The sequence below is a fragment of the Giraffa tippelskirchi genome, chromosome 13 (assembly GCF_054371585.1).
Source record: "Giraffa tippelskirchi isolate mGirTip1 chromosome 13, T2T-mGirTip1v1.2.pri, whole genome shotgun sequence".
NCBI lineage: Eukaryota > Metazoa > Chordata > Mammalia > Artiodactyla > Giraffidae > Giraffa > Giraffa tippelskirchi.
The window spans coordinates 108,825,853-108,841,946 of NC_137287.1; the positions used below are offsets into that span (position 1 = coordinate 108,825,853).

Below are 16,094 nucleotides of genomic sequence, written 5' to 3' on the forward strand. Positions count from 1 at the left end.
CGGTCAGGCACGTCCATGGCTCCTCCCGCTCATTCCCGCTCCCTCTGCCCCATGTGCCCCTCCAACGTCCCCTCCGCCTACCTTCCTTCCTGGGGGCTGCGGTGGTGCCAAGGCCACCTCCAAATGGACTTGACCCAAGAGTCAGCCAGAGTGCTGAGTCCAGCAGCATTAGGGCAGGTGTGTCCCCCATCATAGAAGTCATGCCTCTGAAATGGTAGCCCTGCCCGAGTGTGAGTGTGTGTGTGAGAGAGTGTGTGTGTGTGTGTGTGTGTGTGTGTGTGTGTGTGTGGAGGGGGACAGGAAGGAAAGGAATTGAGCCCCTTCTCCACTGCTCTCCTCACAGATGTACCAGTGGCTGCTGTTACTGTCCGTGTTTTACAGGATGGGAAACCGAGACTCAACCAGTGGCCAAGGACAGGGGATGCAGAACTTGGAGGCAGGGAGGGGCCTGCGAGAGCAAGTCTGCTCTCAGGCCTCTCCTCCCCTGGATGCTAGGAGCTCCTCTCCATCCGCTGAGACCAAGGAGACAGCCAGGCTTGGCTTACACGCCATGAGGGACTAACCAAAGCTCAGTCCCTGAGGCCAGGCCAGCACCCTCTGCACAGCTTTGTGCCCAGCACGCAGCAGGGAGCCAGGCTCCACTAACTGACTGAGGACGACTGGCAATGGTCCGCGACCAGGTACCTTACAGTTTATAACACGCCTTCATGGTCCATTGCCTCATCTGATCCAGGGAGGCAGGGGTTAACGAATATGCCCTGGAGATGGGGAAACTGAGGTCCCAAGCAGAGCCAGAAATGGGGGCCAGGCACCTCTCATCCAGCCCAGCCCTCCTGTTTGTGCTCCAAATTGGGGGCTTAGGGATTGAGCCCAGCCCGGTCCTGACCCCCACTGCACCAGTGGGACCACCGAGACTAGGGAGAGATGGCTGGCCTCTGGACCTCGGGGCCCCTGCGCGGTGGCGGCACCCCTGACTCTGATACTCACCCTCGGCCATGGTCAGGTGGTGGCTGTGCTCCTCGGACGGGTGGCAGGACACTCCAAGTGCAGACCACTGGCGGCGGGCAATGCAGAGGTTGAGAGTGAAGTGAACTTATAGCCCGCTTAGGGGCGGGCTGGGGGCGGGGCCGCGGGGAAGGCGGGACCTGGAGAGGCCGGCTTTGCCCGGTCTGGGCCCACGCGGTTTCCACCAGCCTGCAGGGGCGCACCGGGAGGCAGGAGCCCAGGGAGGATGGGAGAGGGTTGGGCAAGGGCGCCCTCTGGGGAAGCAGACAGACCGCAGGGCTGGGACAACAGCCACAGGGACACACAGGCCAGGACACTCAGACACACTTGGATACACAGAGTCAGATCTTGGGTGACAGAGACACCTGGACACAGAAACACACACACAGAGACAGACACACGGTTGCATCAGGACACACAGGCATACTTGGATACACAGACACGGACCCACAGTCAGGTCAGACCCAGGATCAAGAAGACACACACCTCCTCAGATACAGACTCACAGAGACCTAGGGATGTGGACACACAAACAGACAGATACAGCAGATGAACCTGGACACACACCTGGTGACCTGGACTTAAAATCAGTGACATGCCTGTACGTAGACACAGCCAGACACACCTGGACAGGTATCCACTGAGAACCACACGGAAATAAGCAGGTGTCCGGAGGCACCCATCTCCCAGACACACACAGACAACACGCTGTCAGTGTCAGAGGTGGACACAAAATCAGATTAGGGCACCTAGAGACACACAAAGGTGCAGATCCTGGGAGTGGGACACACACACAGACACGGCCTCCTGTACAGACATGCAGACACACCCGCAAAGACAGACATACCACACCTGTCTCTGTAGCAAAACCCAGACATCCCTCTAGCTCATCTGTTCCTCTGTCCCATCCATCTAATCTAATCACTCATCCATCCACTCATCCATCCATCGATCCATCCATCATCCACTTACCCCTCCCCCTCTCACTTCCACTGATGATGCTCCTTGCAGGCCTACCCTGTGCCAGAAGGAGACAAAGCCAATCTCCCGGGGACTCAACCTCTGCCCCCTCACTCCTAGCATCTGGGGGCAGGAGGCATCACCCAGTCTTCTCCCTCTGATCCTCCAGCCTCCTATGGTTCTTATCCACCATGAGTCCTGAGCAGGAAGGGTCTCTGGGGAAACAGGGGCCTGTGAGCCTCCCCCAGCCCTCCTTCCTGAATGGAGCTTCCTGCAAGTTTCATGTCTATTGATGGATTGGGGCTTATAAAATTGGCCCCAGTTTCCATTCTGGTGTGACACAGCACAGGGAATAAACCTGTGTTGTTTCAGTAGATGTTTGTCACTGAGTCAAATGGACCCTGCCTGGGATCTTAGTGAACAAACTCACAATGATTTTGGGCCCTGCCGATCCATAAAACAGTCCCATGGGTGAACTGTGTAATTGCTCCATTTTATAGGTTGTTGTAGAAAGTGTCCCCTGCAGCTGACGAGAGCTCCGAAGAGGAAGAGGGGCGAGTGAATATCAGTCAAGAAGTGGGGTCTGAGATCCCACTATGGAGCTACGGGCAGGTATTTTGAGTCTCCAGGTATTTTAGGTTTCCTCCTTTGCAAAATGGGGGTAAGAATTCCTCTCTCTCAGGCCTGGCATAACACTCAACCAAAATGACTACAGTTGGGCGACTAGTACCTGATGAGCACTAGATAAATGGGATTTCTGAGTTTTGGAGCAAAAATGCCATGTGTCCCAGAATCTGGCCCTGAGGGACAGGGACCCCAAAGAGAGACAGGAGGCCTGGGGACAGTCAGGCTCTGCAGAAAGAAGGCTGTAGGTTAAATGTTTCTATAAGAGTCAGCCTTGCCCCAAATAAATGGATGAATTTTGCCTTTGTTCATTCTTTTCCATTTGAAAATATGTTCTTCTCCACGTGGTACTCATCTTTCTTTATCGTCCCCACCTGGGAGCTCTGTGGAGGGCAGGAATGGACTGGGATCTTAGTAGAATGCCCATCAGGTTGTTCCTGGGGCCTGGCTTGAGGCTTGGCACAGGGCCCCAGATCTGTTCTTGACCCAGACAGCCACCTCCTCTTCCTTCCTCTCCCCGATTCTGTAGAACTGTGACCACCTACATGATGCAGGGCCTTGAGCAATCCCAGGACAGTTGGGGTCAGAACTGACTTCTGAGAAGTGGCGGATAAAGACCAGAACCCAGGCTGGGCCCGAAGACCTGAATTCCAGGCTTAGTCACCAGGGGCCCCTTGCCTCAATCTGGGACTCCATTTTCGCATCTGTTCAGAAGGCCTGGGAAATGCTGCCTTGTCTTACCTCACTGGGCAAGTAAAAAATTCAAAAACTCCCCCTCAGTAAAATGAGGGGTAACTGAGGTCCAGGGAGGGTAGTTATGGGCTCAAGGTCCCTGGACAGTGCAGGAAAGGGTCCTTCATCATCCCTTGCAGGGGAAGTGCAGGGCAGGGCACAGCTGAGGTCATTCTCGACTGTACGATCCCGGATAAATTACTAGAAATTATCTCCAAGCCTCAATTTCCTCATCTCTAAAATGGGTATAATAAGAGTCACCGTTGTTGGGAATTAAAGATAACATCTGATGCAACGGGGGGCACATAGTAAGTGCTCAAAATCACCTAAAACTTTTTTATGATGATGTCATCAAGCGTCAGGACTCTGGGACTTTCCTGGTTGATCCAGTGGTTAAGAATCTGCCTGCGAATGCAGGGGACAGGGGTTTTATCTTCCCTGATCTGGGAAGATCCCACATGTTGAGGAGCAGCTAAGCCTGTGCACCGCAACCCCTGAGCCCACACATAGAGTCCACGCTCTGCAACAAGAGAAGCCGTTGCAGTAAGCCTGCACATCTCAACGAAGAGTAGCTTCTGCTCCCCTTAACTAGAGAAAGCCCATGCGCAACAACCAGTGCAGCCAAAAATAAATAAAATAAAGAATCAGGATTCCCCTTTCCCCACAAAAGGAAGATTCTGACGTGTGTAGGTGAAGCAGGTTGCAAACAATGTAGACTATTTGCTGAGGGTTACTTAGAAGAACTCCCAGTTCCCAAATAAGTCTTGGACCCAGGGTTACTGACTGAGGCCTGAACTCCCCCTTTTAAGGGGTCAGTCCTTCACTCCATAAGGATTTCCAGGTCTCGAGGTGGATTTCCAGGTCTCGAGGTGGAAACAAAGGTGAATTTTTAGAACTTCAGAATAACCCATTAGCGGCCAGATGTCTCATTTAAAACTCACAATATGATTTTTGTCCTTTATTAAATGAGGAAACTGGGGCTCAGAAAGGTGAAGTGACTTGCTTGAGATCACAGTCAGTAAGTGGGGACATGAAACCTGGGCTTGGTTCAAAAACCTCTGCTGGCTTTTCCAGGGTTCAGAGGTCAGTCCTATCCCACCCCTCCCCCCTCCATTCCCACCCACCTAGGGGTGGCACCTCAGGGGCCTGGGTCTTGTTTAGTCTTAAAGCTCTTGGCAAGTGAGACCTCTAATGGCTGTGGTCCGTGATTGTGACCCATGGTGTCTGGTGTATTGTAGACATTCAATACATATCTATGGCATAGGGGTGGGAGTGGGGATGGGTGGCGTGGGGATGAATCAGAGTAAAAGGAAGAAGGAAAGAAGGGAAGAAATTAAGGTTCAGAGAGGTTGGGGAAATTGCCCAAGGTCACACAGGTCAGTTGAGCTCCAAAGCCCTGGCTGGACTCAACTCTTCCCTAAGGACCAGAGACCCCTAGACCAGAGATCTCTTGGATGGCTGAGTTGGGAGTGGAGGGAGGGCTGGGCAGTAGTGGGTGGGACTGCGATAGGACGCAGTCTCAGCTTTTCTACCAGCTGGTGACTAATGACAGATGAGCAGCGTCTAGCTTAAAGCCCAGAGCCGGCAGGGCCAGATTCCCCTGAGGTGGGAGGGGCTGATGTAGGAACATCAGGACAGGGGCCTTGGGGAAAATGTCAAGGGGGCAGGCATGACCTTTTCAGGCCTTTGAGAGGGAGTGGGTGGCTGGCCTCTCTAAGGCAGAACCTGGGTGTCCCAGGCCATGGGGAGCAGAGAGCAGGACATCTGACTGGGGAGGACTCTCCCCAGTCCATTTTGCAGATGGAAAAACTGACCTAGCCATGGTGTCCTCAGCTCCACCCTTAAAATGTGCCCCCCACCCCCCACGGTCCCTGGCCCCCAGCCTAGCGTCTTGGTCCCAACTCTGCCACTTAAACTCTGGAGACCATGGACCCTTTAGTTCATTTCTCTGAAACTGCAGTTTCTGTGAGAGCAGGAATTACCACCAAGACCTCAGGGAGCTGACATGAGGATGGGAGGTGTGGAGCCAAGAGGAGCCTTCTGAGAAGTGATCTGAGCTTGTCTCACTCCTGCTGAAAAGTTGAGGCCCTGTAGGCATGGCCCAGCTTAGCCTCCAATCACATCTCCCACATTTGCACCCTCCAGCCCCACCAGAACCCCCCAAATGCACCCTGAAGTCATCTTCCTCCAGGCCTGGACTCCCGTTGTGCCATCTGAGATGCCGTCCCTCTTCACCTATCAGTTTCACCAGGCTTTCCATGCTCCCGAGCAGGATTTCCTTCCTTCATGCCCAGCACCCACAGGGCACAGCTACACTCTGCCTTGTATAAGGACCCATGTGTGTGTGTTTGTCTCCCACTGCCCACCAGACTCCTGGTGGCTGCTCAATAGATGGTTGTTGAATGAACAAGTGACCTGCGGCAGAGAGAGACAGAGAGAAGGGGGAGAAGGAGGGCATTGTTCAAGCTGGGGCAGGCTCTGATGGTTAGCTTAGATCCCTGGTTGACAGGATCTGTGGTGCTGGTTGCCTGGGGCAAGGACATGGTTCTGGGGCATCTTTCAGTTCTTGTTGCCTCCACCAGAGATAAGAGGTCTGGGCCCAACTTACTCTTCAGTCATATCTCCTACGATCTCAGGAGCAGACAGACCCACTGCTGAGCCTCAGAGAATGCAGATAACCTTTTCAAGATCACACAGCAAGTTAGGGCAGAGAACATAAGTCTTGGCCTGTACCTCTCCTCTCAATTTTGAAAAGGCAGAAAGTTGCTTTTATTTAACTTGGCAATTGGACATCAATTGAAACCAAGAATGGTGTGAAACTTGAGACTTGCACGATGGAATCAGGGTGAGTTGGTGTGGCAGGGGCTGACACAGGGTCCAAGAGTGCCAGGCTCTAGCCCTCTCTCCCTCCCTTTATTGGCCGTGTGACCTCAAGTCTTAATCTCCTATAAAATAGGACAACCCCTCCCCTCCCCCGCCACAGCCCACTGGACTCAGAGGAGGAGGCCCAAAGTAGTGACGGCCCCTCCCAAGGAGAGTAAGCCGATCCTATTATTGTCACTATTATGTGGTTGCAGTTCTTAACTCTCCAGACACCCCAGGGAATGGAGGGTTTTAGGATTTTTGGAGAGTTGAGCCCTCCCTGTTCATTTCAGGCTTCAAGACTTGCTTTACTCGTGGGAAAACCCACCTCAGACCCTTACTCACAACCAGTGATCACTTAATCGGCATACAATCCTAACAAAGATGTAACACCCTTACTGATGCAACAGCCCCTAAAGGTTAGACACAGACATTAGGACTGCGGAGAAGAAACACCAGAGGTGGGAAGTGTTGAGAGAGAGGGAGACGTCAGAAAAGCTGCACAAGTAGACAAGAGAGCTCTGACGTTGGTAAGGTCTGGGGGCATCTGGAGCTGGGTTAATAGTCCAGCCTCATGGGGCCATCATCATCTATCAGGACAGTGACCCAGAAGCAGCCTATGAGTAAAAGGGACTTCATGATCTGCCCATTGAGCCCTTGAGACACTTTTCACTCCCTCCCTGCTTCTTTTCACAGCACTGATGTCCAGCTAGAAGGACACAGATGTGGGAGCTCCACAGACCTGGGTTCAAAGCCAGCTCTGCCAGTTATTGGGTTGGCAAAAAAGAATCGTTCAGGTTTTCTATAAGATGTTTTGGGAAAACTCGAAGAAACTTTTGGCCAAACCAATACTTTCCTGGGTGATCTTGGCTAAGTCATAGCACTTCCAAGCCTTAGTTTCCTCATCTGTAAAATGGGTATGATAATAATCATGCCTACTTCTTCTCAAGCTTTCTGTGAGGATTAACACCATGCCTGGTAGAGAATAAACACTCAGAAATGGGTGAGTGATTATTTGACAATTAAGAAAATGAAGTAGTGATGCGTCTACCACATGGGTGAACTTCGAAACCATTGCACTCAGGGAAAGAAGTCAATAACAGATGCCTACATAGAGTATGATTCCATTTATATGAGATGCCCAGAACAGACAGGTTCATAGAAAAGGAAAGTGGGAGAGTAGTTGTCAGGGACTGAAGAGAGGGGGTGGGGAATAGAGAGTGTATAATATGGGTGCAGGGTTTCTTTGGAGGGGATGAAGGAAATGTTCTAGAATTAGATTGTGGTGATGATTGCACAAATATGTGACTATACTAAAAACCGTTGAATTGAACATTATAAATGGATGAATTTTGAGGGGAATAAATTATGTCTCAACAACATGGTTTTTTAATATTGCAATAGAGGGACTTCCCTGGTGGTCCAGTGGCTAAGACTCCACATTCCCAATGCAGGAGGCCCAGGGTTTGATCCCTGGTTGGGGAGCTAGATCTCACATGCTGCACTTATGATCCAGTGCAGCCAAATAAATAAATAAAATGGCAGTGGATTAAAAAAAAAACATAAAGTAAGAATAAAACTCTGGAAGCCTTTGCAAATATTGTCCCATTTTCAAATTAAACCTAACAGAAATACTTGCGCTTGTGCCCAAAGGGCCTGTACAGGGAGAGTCTTTATAGCATTATTTGTTACGGTCAAAAGTGGCCACAGCTTAAGTGCCCAGCAAAAGGAGATGAAAAAATAAGCCGTGCTTCGGAACATTATACAACAATTAAAAACCAGAAGAGATAGTCCTCTGTGTATGGACATGAAAACAATTCCAAGTCACAATGTTGAGCAAAGAAAGCAAATTGCAGGACTTTACCTAGAATATGATTCCACAAAACTATTCATTTCCTATGAAAATAATAAGTAAACATATGTAAAATATGTAAACAGAAGTACACAGAAGAAGGTTTGGAAAATTTCTCTCCAACTTGCTGACGGTGATGGGAGAAGTATTAGGACCATAATTAAGGGGTGGTAGTGGTAATTAAAGGCTTCCCAGGTGGCTCAATGGCAAAGAATCTGCCTGCAGTGCAGGAGATGGGGTTTGACCCCTGGGTCAGGAAGATCCCCTGGATAAGGAAATGGCAACCTACTCTAGTATTCTCGCCTGGAAAATCCCATGGGCAGAAGAGCCTGGTGCGCTACAGTTTAATTGATTTGCAAAAGAATCAAATACCACTTAGTGACTAAACAACAACAAGTGGTGATTAAAGGTGATTTCAGTATTCCCTGGAAGGTGATAAAATTTTTAAGTGGAGAAGTATTTTTATGTATCACTTTGGTTAATAATTAATTTTTCAAGAGGAAAAGAATAACCTGTTTACATTTCAGTTCAGTTCAGTCACTCAGTCGTGTCCAACTCTTTGCAACCCCATGAACCGCAGCACGCCAGGCCTCCCTGTCCATCACCAACTCCCGGAGTCCACACAAACCCATGTCCATTGAGTTGGTGATGCCATCCAGCCATCTCATCCTCTGTTGTCCACTTCTCCTCCCGCCTTCAATCTTTCCCAGCATGAGGGTCTTTTCAAATGAGTCAGTTCTTCACATCAGGTGGCCAAAGTATTGGAGTTTCAGCTTCAACATCAGTCCTTCCAATGAATATTCAGGACTGATTTCCTTTAGGATAGACTGGTTGGATCTCCTTACAGTCCAAGGGACTCTCACGAGTCTTCTCCAACACCACAGTTCAAAAGCATCAATTCTTCGACGCTCAGCTTTCTTTATAGTCCAACTCTCACATCCATACATGACCACTGGAAAAACCATAGCCTTGACTAGACGGACCTTTGTTGACAAAGTAATGTCTCTGGTTTTCAATATGCTGTCTAGGATGGTCATAACTTTCCTTCCAAGGAGTGAGCATCTTTTAATTTCATGGCTGCAATCACCATCTGCAGTGATTTTGGAGCCCAGAAAAATAAAGTCAGCCACTGTTTCCACTGTTTCCCCATCTATTTGCCATGAAGTGATGGGACCAGATGCCGTGATCTTAGTTTTCTGAGTGTTGAGCTTTAAGGTAACTTTTTTACTCTCCTCTTTCACTTTCATCAAGAGGCTTTTTAGTTCCTCTTCACTTTCTGCCATAAGGGTGGTGTCATCCGCATATCTGAGGTTATTGATATTTCTCCCGGCAATCTTGATTCCAGCTTGTGCTTCTTCCAGCCCAGCATTTCTCAGGATGTACTCTGCATATAAGTTAAATAAGCAGGGTGACAATATACAGCCTTGACGTACTCCTTTTCCTATTTGGAACAAGTCTGTTGTTCCATGTCCAGTTCTAACTGTCGCTTCCTGACCTGCATACAGGTTTCTCAAGAGGCAGGTCAAGTGGTCTGGTACTCCCATCTCTTTCAGAATTTTCCACAGTTTATTGTGATCCACACAGTCAAAGGCTTTGGCATAGTCAATAAAGCAGAAATAGATGTTTTTCTGGAACTCTCTTGCTTTTTCGATGATCCATCGGATGTTGGCAATTTGATCTCTGCTTCCTCTGCCTTTTCTAAAACCAGCTTGAACATCTGGAAGTTCATGGTTCACGTATTGCTGAAGCCTAGCTTGGAGAATTTTAAGCATTACTTTACTAGCGTGTGAGATGAGCGATTGTTTACATTTAGAATTGAGTTTTTATAAAAATGGAAATACTCCAAAATAAAGAAATTTTAGTAGGTAGGAAAAAATATAGACTGAGAAAAAAAAAAAAATCCACAATCAGCCCATTAAAAACAACAACAACTTTTGTCAATATTGGCACAATCTTACAAAACCAAACCCACGAGCATAGCACATGAGTAAAGAAGAAATACACAAATGTTCCCACATCTGAAATTTGGAATTTTGAAAAGGGTACACTGTGTTTCTGTTTGCTTCCCAATCCTATTTATGTCTTTAAATGCTTCTGGAGCACTTAATCCCAGTGAAATCTAAGAAAGTGTTTGAAAAATCTTTTCCTGTGTTAAAAGGAGGGTCAGAGAGGTGAAGCGATTGCCCAAGGTCACCCAGCTCAGAAGGGGCGGAGCAAGTGCCCCAAAGTGCATGCTTGGAATCCATACGGCGGGAACTTCATGCCAGGGGATTTCAGCCTTGGTGTGGGAGCCTGGCTAAGCCACCACGGCCGTTTGGGGCTGCAGAGGCCTGGGAGATGAACCACTGGATTCTGTAGCATCACCCCACATCTCCCCCACTTAGACTGAGTCATTGGTTGTGTCTGCCTGACACACCCCGTTCAGTCAATAAGAGTCAAACACATTTTCTTTCATGGAAATAAATGACTCTCTAAGGCAGAGGCTGAACTTGTCTGACTAAATCGAACACTTGTATGGCTTGAACTAACCACTTGTTTCTCCCGCCTGCTTGATGAGCCACTCAGTTGATTGTCTGAACCCAGTGCTCGTAGGTCTGAAGCAGCCCTCAGCTTGACCCCGTCAGTCTGAAGCCCAGCTTTCATATCTGAGGGCAGTCTGCCAGCACCACGTCCCATTGTCACAGAAGATGGAAGCTTTGGCCACGTTCCTACAAAGACAGAGCTCAGTGTCTAGGATAATAAACCCCTAGGCTATAGGCCTCTGCAGTTGGAGCCCTCTTGGTAGATTCAGCTTGATTGCTTCTGGGGAAACTCCCCTTTCCTACAGGCTTGATGAAGCTGTCAGTCAAACGGCCCTGCCCAACTCTAGTTACCTGCGGGCCTGGGACCCAAACTCAGTCAACCAGAAGCTCTCCTGGGACTTGGCATCATCCAACTCTGACACAAGTTCTAAATGATGGTTAAAGTTCTTTGGTTCACTCCTAAAACCACTTCACATTTTGTCTTTTCTGAAGCTCGGCTTTTTAGCTTTTGTTTGACTTTTTAAAATCAGATTTATTGAGTTGCAATTTATACATGCATTCCATTTCACCTTTCTGAGTATATAGTTCAATGAGCTGACAAACATGTACTGTCCTGTTACTACATCACAATTGTGATTTAGAACGTCTCCAACAGCCTCCAAATTTCCCTCCTGCCCTTTTCCTGGCAATTCTCTCCCCACTTCCTCTGTGCCTGGCAACCGCTAACTGATTACTGTTCCTATTTTTTGTCTTTTCCGGATGTCATCTAAGTGAAATCAGACAATAGACACCCTTTTGAGTCTGGCTTGTCTCATTTAACACAGTGCATTTGAGATTCATCCGATTGTTGCAAGTGCCGGCCGTTCCTCCTCTTTGTGTTGCTGAGTAGTAAGTATTCCACTGAATGAATACATCACAGTTTATTTCTACATTAACCAGTTGAAGGACATTTGAGTTGCTCTGGGTGATTATGGATAGAGCTGCTATAAATACAAAGCTACAGTTCTTTGTGTGGACATATATTTTCACTTCTTTTGTGTAAATACCTGTAAGCCATCCCCATGTCCTTCCAATTGATTTTTTTTTGTAAACTGTTAAGCTGCCCTGAGTCTGTGTCTATTCATATAACCAAAGACTGAAATAGACATTTCTCTTATTAAATTCTCCAAACAACTCTAAGGGGTTTAGGGATTATTGTCCTCATTTTACTGGGGAAATCAAGGCTCAGAGAGCCTAAATAACCTGTGCTGGACCACAGAGCAAGGATTTGAATCCAAATCAAAGTCCTAAAGGGAGTCACAGCTGCCTTTCTAAATCCCTGGTCACCTTGGTGGGAGAACAGCTTCATAATGAGAGTTCTAACTCATATTGATTGGCTGACAGTTGGTACAATAAATGCTTCACCCCTTTACTCCGACCTCAGTTTGCCCACTGGAGAAATGACAAGATTGGACCCACAATGAATTTCTGATGCTCTAGATTCCCTGGTTTCAACACACTGTGACTATTAATAAGATAGAGCTGTCTGATAAACCATTCCTGGGAAATGGAGCTGGTGGGGAAGGGGAGCCCAGCACAGCCCCCACACACAGCAGCCCCCACAGATGGCTTCCTGAGCTTGCACCCTGCCTGGCTGACCCCCAAGCAGAGCAATTTGCACTCTCTGCTTTCCTGGCTTGAGAAAAAAAAATACCCCTGTCACATTGGATTAACATCACCCCTCTCGCTGAGAATCTTCTCCTGGGTGCAGCCCCCTCTCTTTGTCAATATTTTAAGAATGTTCGGGTTTCTAAACAAGACCTGACAGGTTGAGGTGTTTTTTTTTTTTTTAAAGAATAAAACGAATCACCTTGAACGTGGTCTAGGGCTCGAATTAGATTAACCCTGTCCTTTCCCAAGTGGCAGCTGGGCTTTTGGCCTTGCTGGAGGATGGAGAGGTGAGAAGAGGGAAGAGGGTGATGTCTCGACTCACCTTCTTCCCAGATCCTCATCCTCCCTGGGTGGTACCTCTCCGGAAACCCAGAGGCAGAGTGATGGAGGGCTTCCAGGTGCAACAGCCACATGCTGTTAGCTGGGAGCATGCCTGGTGAGTTAAAGGGATGGCAGGGAGTCCAGTGTAGTGGGAGTGGAGTGAGCAGGAAGGGAACAAAAGTGGTGGATGGAAAACAGGTCCACACACAAGTCATGCATGTAACTTCCTGTTAATGTAACTTCACCTCAATTTTCTCACCCAAATAATGGAGAGTGAGAGTTCAAGCCTCCCAGACTTGAGAATGCACTATTGCATGGGACAGCGTAGGGCACAGCCACACAAACCTTGGCTGTTTTAATGACTCGTTATTTTTAAGGGCTTCAAGTGCCATTTGTTCCCGTACATCAGCTCTGAGGTGTGGGTGAGAGGGGGATGCTAGCATCTTGTACACCCACTGTGTGCCGGCCCTGTAGGGAGAAGCCTTATGCATGTACTTGCTCTTCACTGGTTTGTTTGCAGCCCCATCTGGCCTTACAAAGACGCTAAGTTGTCCTTCTCTTCCCTAATTCTCTGTCTGCATGATGAATGGCTCCATCCCCCCAATTGCCAGATGAGAAGGATGAGGTTGTGAGAGAACAAGGTTCACTGAGCACCCGCAGTCACTGGGTGGACATTCAGGAGCTGGGATGGACCCTGGGTCTGTTGGGTGGCTTCACACTTGGTCTGCCCCTTCCCTGTGGATCCCAGCTCCATGTTCTGATGCATCCCCCCAGCTGAACACAGCGGACCGCCTCCACATAGCGTCCCTTCTCAGCTGCCATCTAGCAGGCCTGGAAAAGGTACATCTTTCTAGACCAGCAGCTCCAAGACCCACTGGGACTGCATTGCTGGAGCTTGGGCAGAGCATCTATTGCGGTGGCACAAGGAGGCAGAGGTCAGCAGGACTTTGGCCTTCATTAGTCCTCCCTCCCAAGTTCACAGGGAGCAGCAAACACCAGCTCAGCCACCTCCAGTGGCTTTTATTAAAGCCTTTCAGAGCCACACAGCCCCCTCTGCCTTTTGCAGATGGGGAAACTGATGCATTTGCCTAGGAGCAGGTCTGCTCAGCTCTAAAACTCATGCTTTTTGCAAAATACCTTTCCCCTGTCAAAGGGCCAGTTCTCATGTGGGGAGCTCAGAGAAGAGTCCAGGTGGGAGAGGATGGAAGCCCAGGCTAGGGAGGTGGTGGGGCCCTGTTTGCGCCTCCGTGCCTTTGTCTTCTATTCTTTGTGCTTGTCTGTCCTTCACATCTTACTCCCAGGGCCAAATGTCCTGATGATGGTTGCTGCTGATACATCAGCATATGTGCGGCCATCATTCGCTCAGGGCTCACTGTGTTTGTGGACCTGTGCTTTCCATCCCCCACTCTGTTCCCTTCCTGCTCACTTGCCTCTCACCATGCTGCCCTCCCCGCCACCCTTTTAGCTCACCAGGCATGCTCCCAGCTAAGAGCTTTTGCACTGGCTGTTCCCTCTGCCTGACATGCTCTTCCCTGATGTGGTGACCTGGGCACAATGCAGGTACCTGAGAAGAGTGTGCTACATCTGAATGGTGGGCTGTGTGGGCTTGTAGGAAATTCAATGAAGGAAGGGGTAAAGATTTGGCCACTACACACTGATTGCTGTAAAAACGAGATTGCTTAACTCTCTTCTGTCTCAATTTCCTCCTTAGTTCTTAAGAGATGGACAGCGTCACTGGGGTCTCTGACTCGTCGCAGCTTGTGGGGAGAGAGAGGTCATGTCCTGAGAAACAAACCAGTTCCGCCTTTTAATTATATAATCAGGGATCCTGAGGTCAAGAGAGGGTTCATGCTGTTTTGAGATCCATAAAGCATTAGAGACAAAGATGTGGATTTTTCTTTTAAAAGAGATTACCTATTGGGTAATTTACTTATTGAACATTTATTGAATACCTACTATGGAGTGAATCATGAATAAGACACAGTTCCTGCTGTCAAGGAACTCTCATGTGAGTGGGAGAAATAGGCTATAAGACACTCACTATGTAAACATTACTTCCCATATACTGTGTTCAGCATTGTGGTGGAGGAAAGCTTGGGGCCTGAGGGAACACAGATGGGAGAGAGACTCTCTCCGTGTGGTAGATCAGGGTAGGCTTCATGAAAGAGGTAACACAATCTGGGTTTTGCAGTATGAGTAGGAGTTTGTAGGGCAGATACCATGAAGAGGAGCATTTGGTGCAAAGGGACCTATCTGTGCATATAGCGGCAAAGTCACAGGGGTGAGAAAGAGTGTGGAGAATTCATGGGAATGGAATGTCAAATAGTGTGGCTGGAGTTTAGGGGTGCCTGGAGGGAATATTAAGGTTGGAAAGCATGGTGGGCCCCAGACCATAGCCAGCCTTCAATTCCAGGCTCAGCTTAGCCCATAGGGAGTCATGGGAAAGCTTTTAAATAGCAGAGTGGTGTGATTAGGGCTGAGTGTGGGGAAGATAACGATGTAATCATTAACCATGGAATTTTAAAGTTTAAACTGAGTGATTGTCATGATCTCTGGACCTTATTTTAAAGATGAACAAATTGAGGTCAAAATATGTTGCCCACAGCTGGCCAGGGGGAGAAGCGTTTTCTCCCACCCAGTCTCTGATGATGAGCTGATCCTGAGACTGGGACATTGGGATGTGTTTACATGTCCTGTGAGGTAAGCTGTTCCCAAATAGGATGAGGTCCCAGCCTTCTGTGACATCTCTCTCTCCATTTCTCTTCTTTGGTCCCGCCCTTTGGAGTCTCCGAAGACAATGGTGCTTATGAGAGCCCCCTTCTTACAAGTTCCTTCTCTGCTTGTGTGACCCTATCCAGGTCCCTTCCCCTTGGGAGCTTCAGTTTTTCCATCTGGTTAATGGGTGTGATAAATGAAGAGACAGTGCTCACTTCAGTAGCATATATATTAAAATTAAAATGATGTAGAGAAGATTATCATGGCTCCTGCGCAAGGATGAAGCACAAATTTGTGAAATGTCCCATATTTTTAGATGTAGAAAACAAACTTATGGTTACCAATGGGGAATGGTGGGGGGGGATAAACTGGGAGACTGGGATTGGCATATATACACGATTATATATAAAAGCGATAACTAATAGGAACCTACTGTATGGCACAGGGAACCTACTCAGTACTCTGTAATGACCTATATGGGAAAAGAATCTTAAAAAGAGTGGATTTATGTATTTCTATAACTGATTCACTTCACTATACAGCAGAAACTAACATAACATTGTAAATCAACTATACTCCAACAAAAATTAATTAAAAAAAATAAATGAAGTGATGGCTGGTGCTGACTATCAAACATTCTGGGACCTCCTCCAACCCTCACTTCCTAAGGAGGAAGGAGGACAGTCGTGACCAGGTTTCCTGACCATGGCAAAAAGTGTGAGGCAGAAAGTTGCTGTTAGTTGGAAAAACTGGGGAAAGTTGGGAAAAACAACTTTTTAAAATAATTTACATAATTAGTCCAAATATGGCTCTGGGTTACACAGAGCCAACTGGATTCTTACTTTTCTCAT

At 48.1% G+C, this 16,094-nt stretch overlaps 1 protein-coding gene and 1 non-coding gene across 2 annotated transcripts in view; one reads left to right on the forward strand and one right to left on the reverse strand.

Annotated features, from left to right (window-relative positions):
* The window catches only part of TGM2 (transglutaminase 2), a 34,588-nt gene extending 33,400 nt beyond the window's left edge, over positions 1-1,188 (reverse strand). Inside the window, exon 1 of the mRNA XM_081558821.1 lies at positions 988-1,188. Coding sequence (XP_081414947.1) covers positions 988-997 — 10 coding nt within the window. The 5' untranslated portion in view covers positions 998-1,188. The remainder of the gene's footprint in view (positions 1-987) is intronic.
* Positions 1,189-15,450: 14,262 nt separating this feature from the next.
* Positions 15,451-15,557, forward strand: LOC145533666 (U6 spliceosomal RNA). The gene has a single exon (XR_014074246.1). It is a non-coding gene; the product is annotated as a U6 spliceosomal RNA (small nuclear RNA).
* The last annotated feature ends 537 nt before the right edge of the window (positions 15,558-16,094 follow it).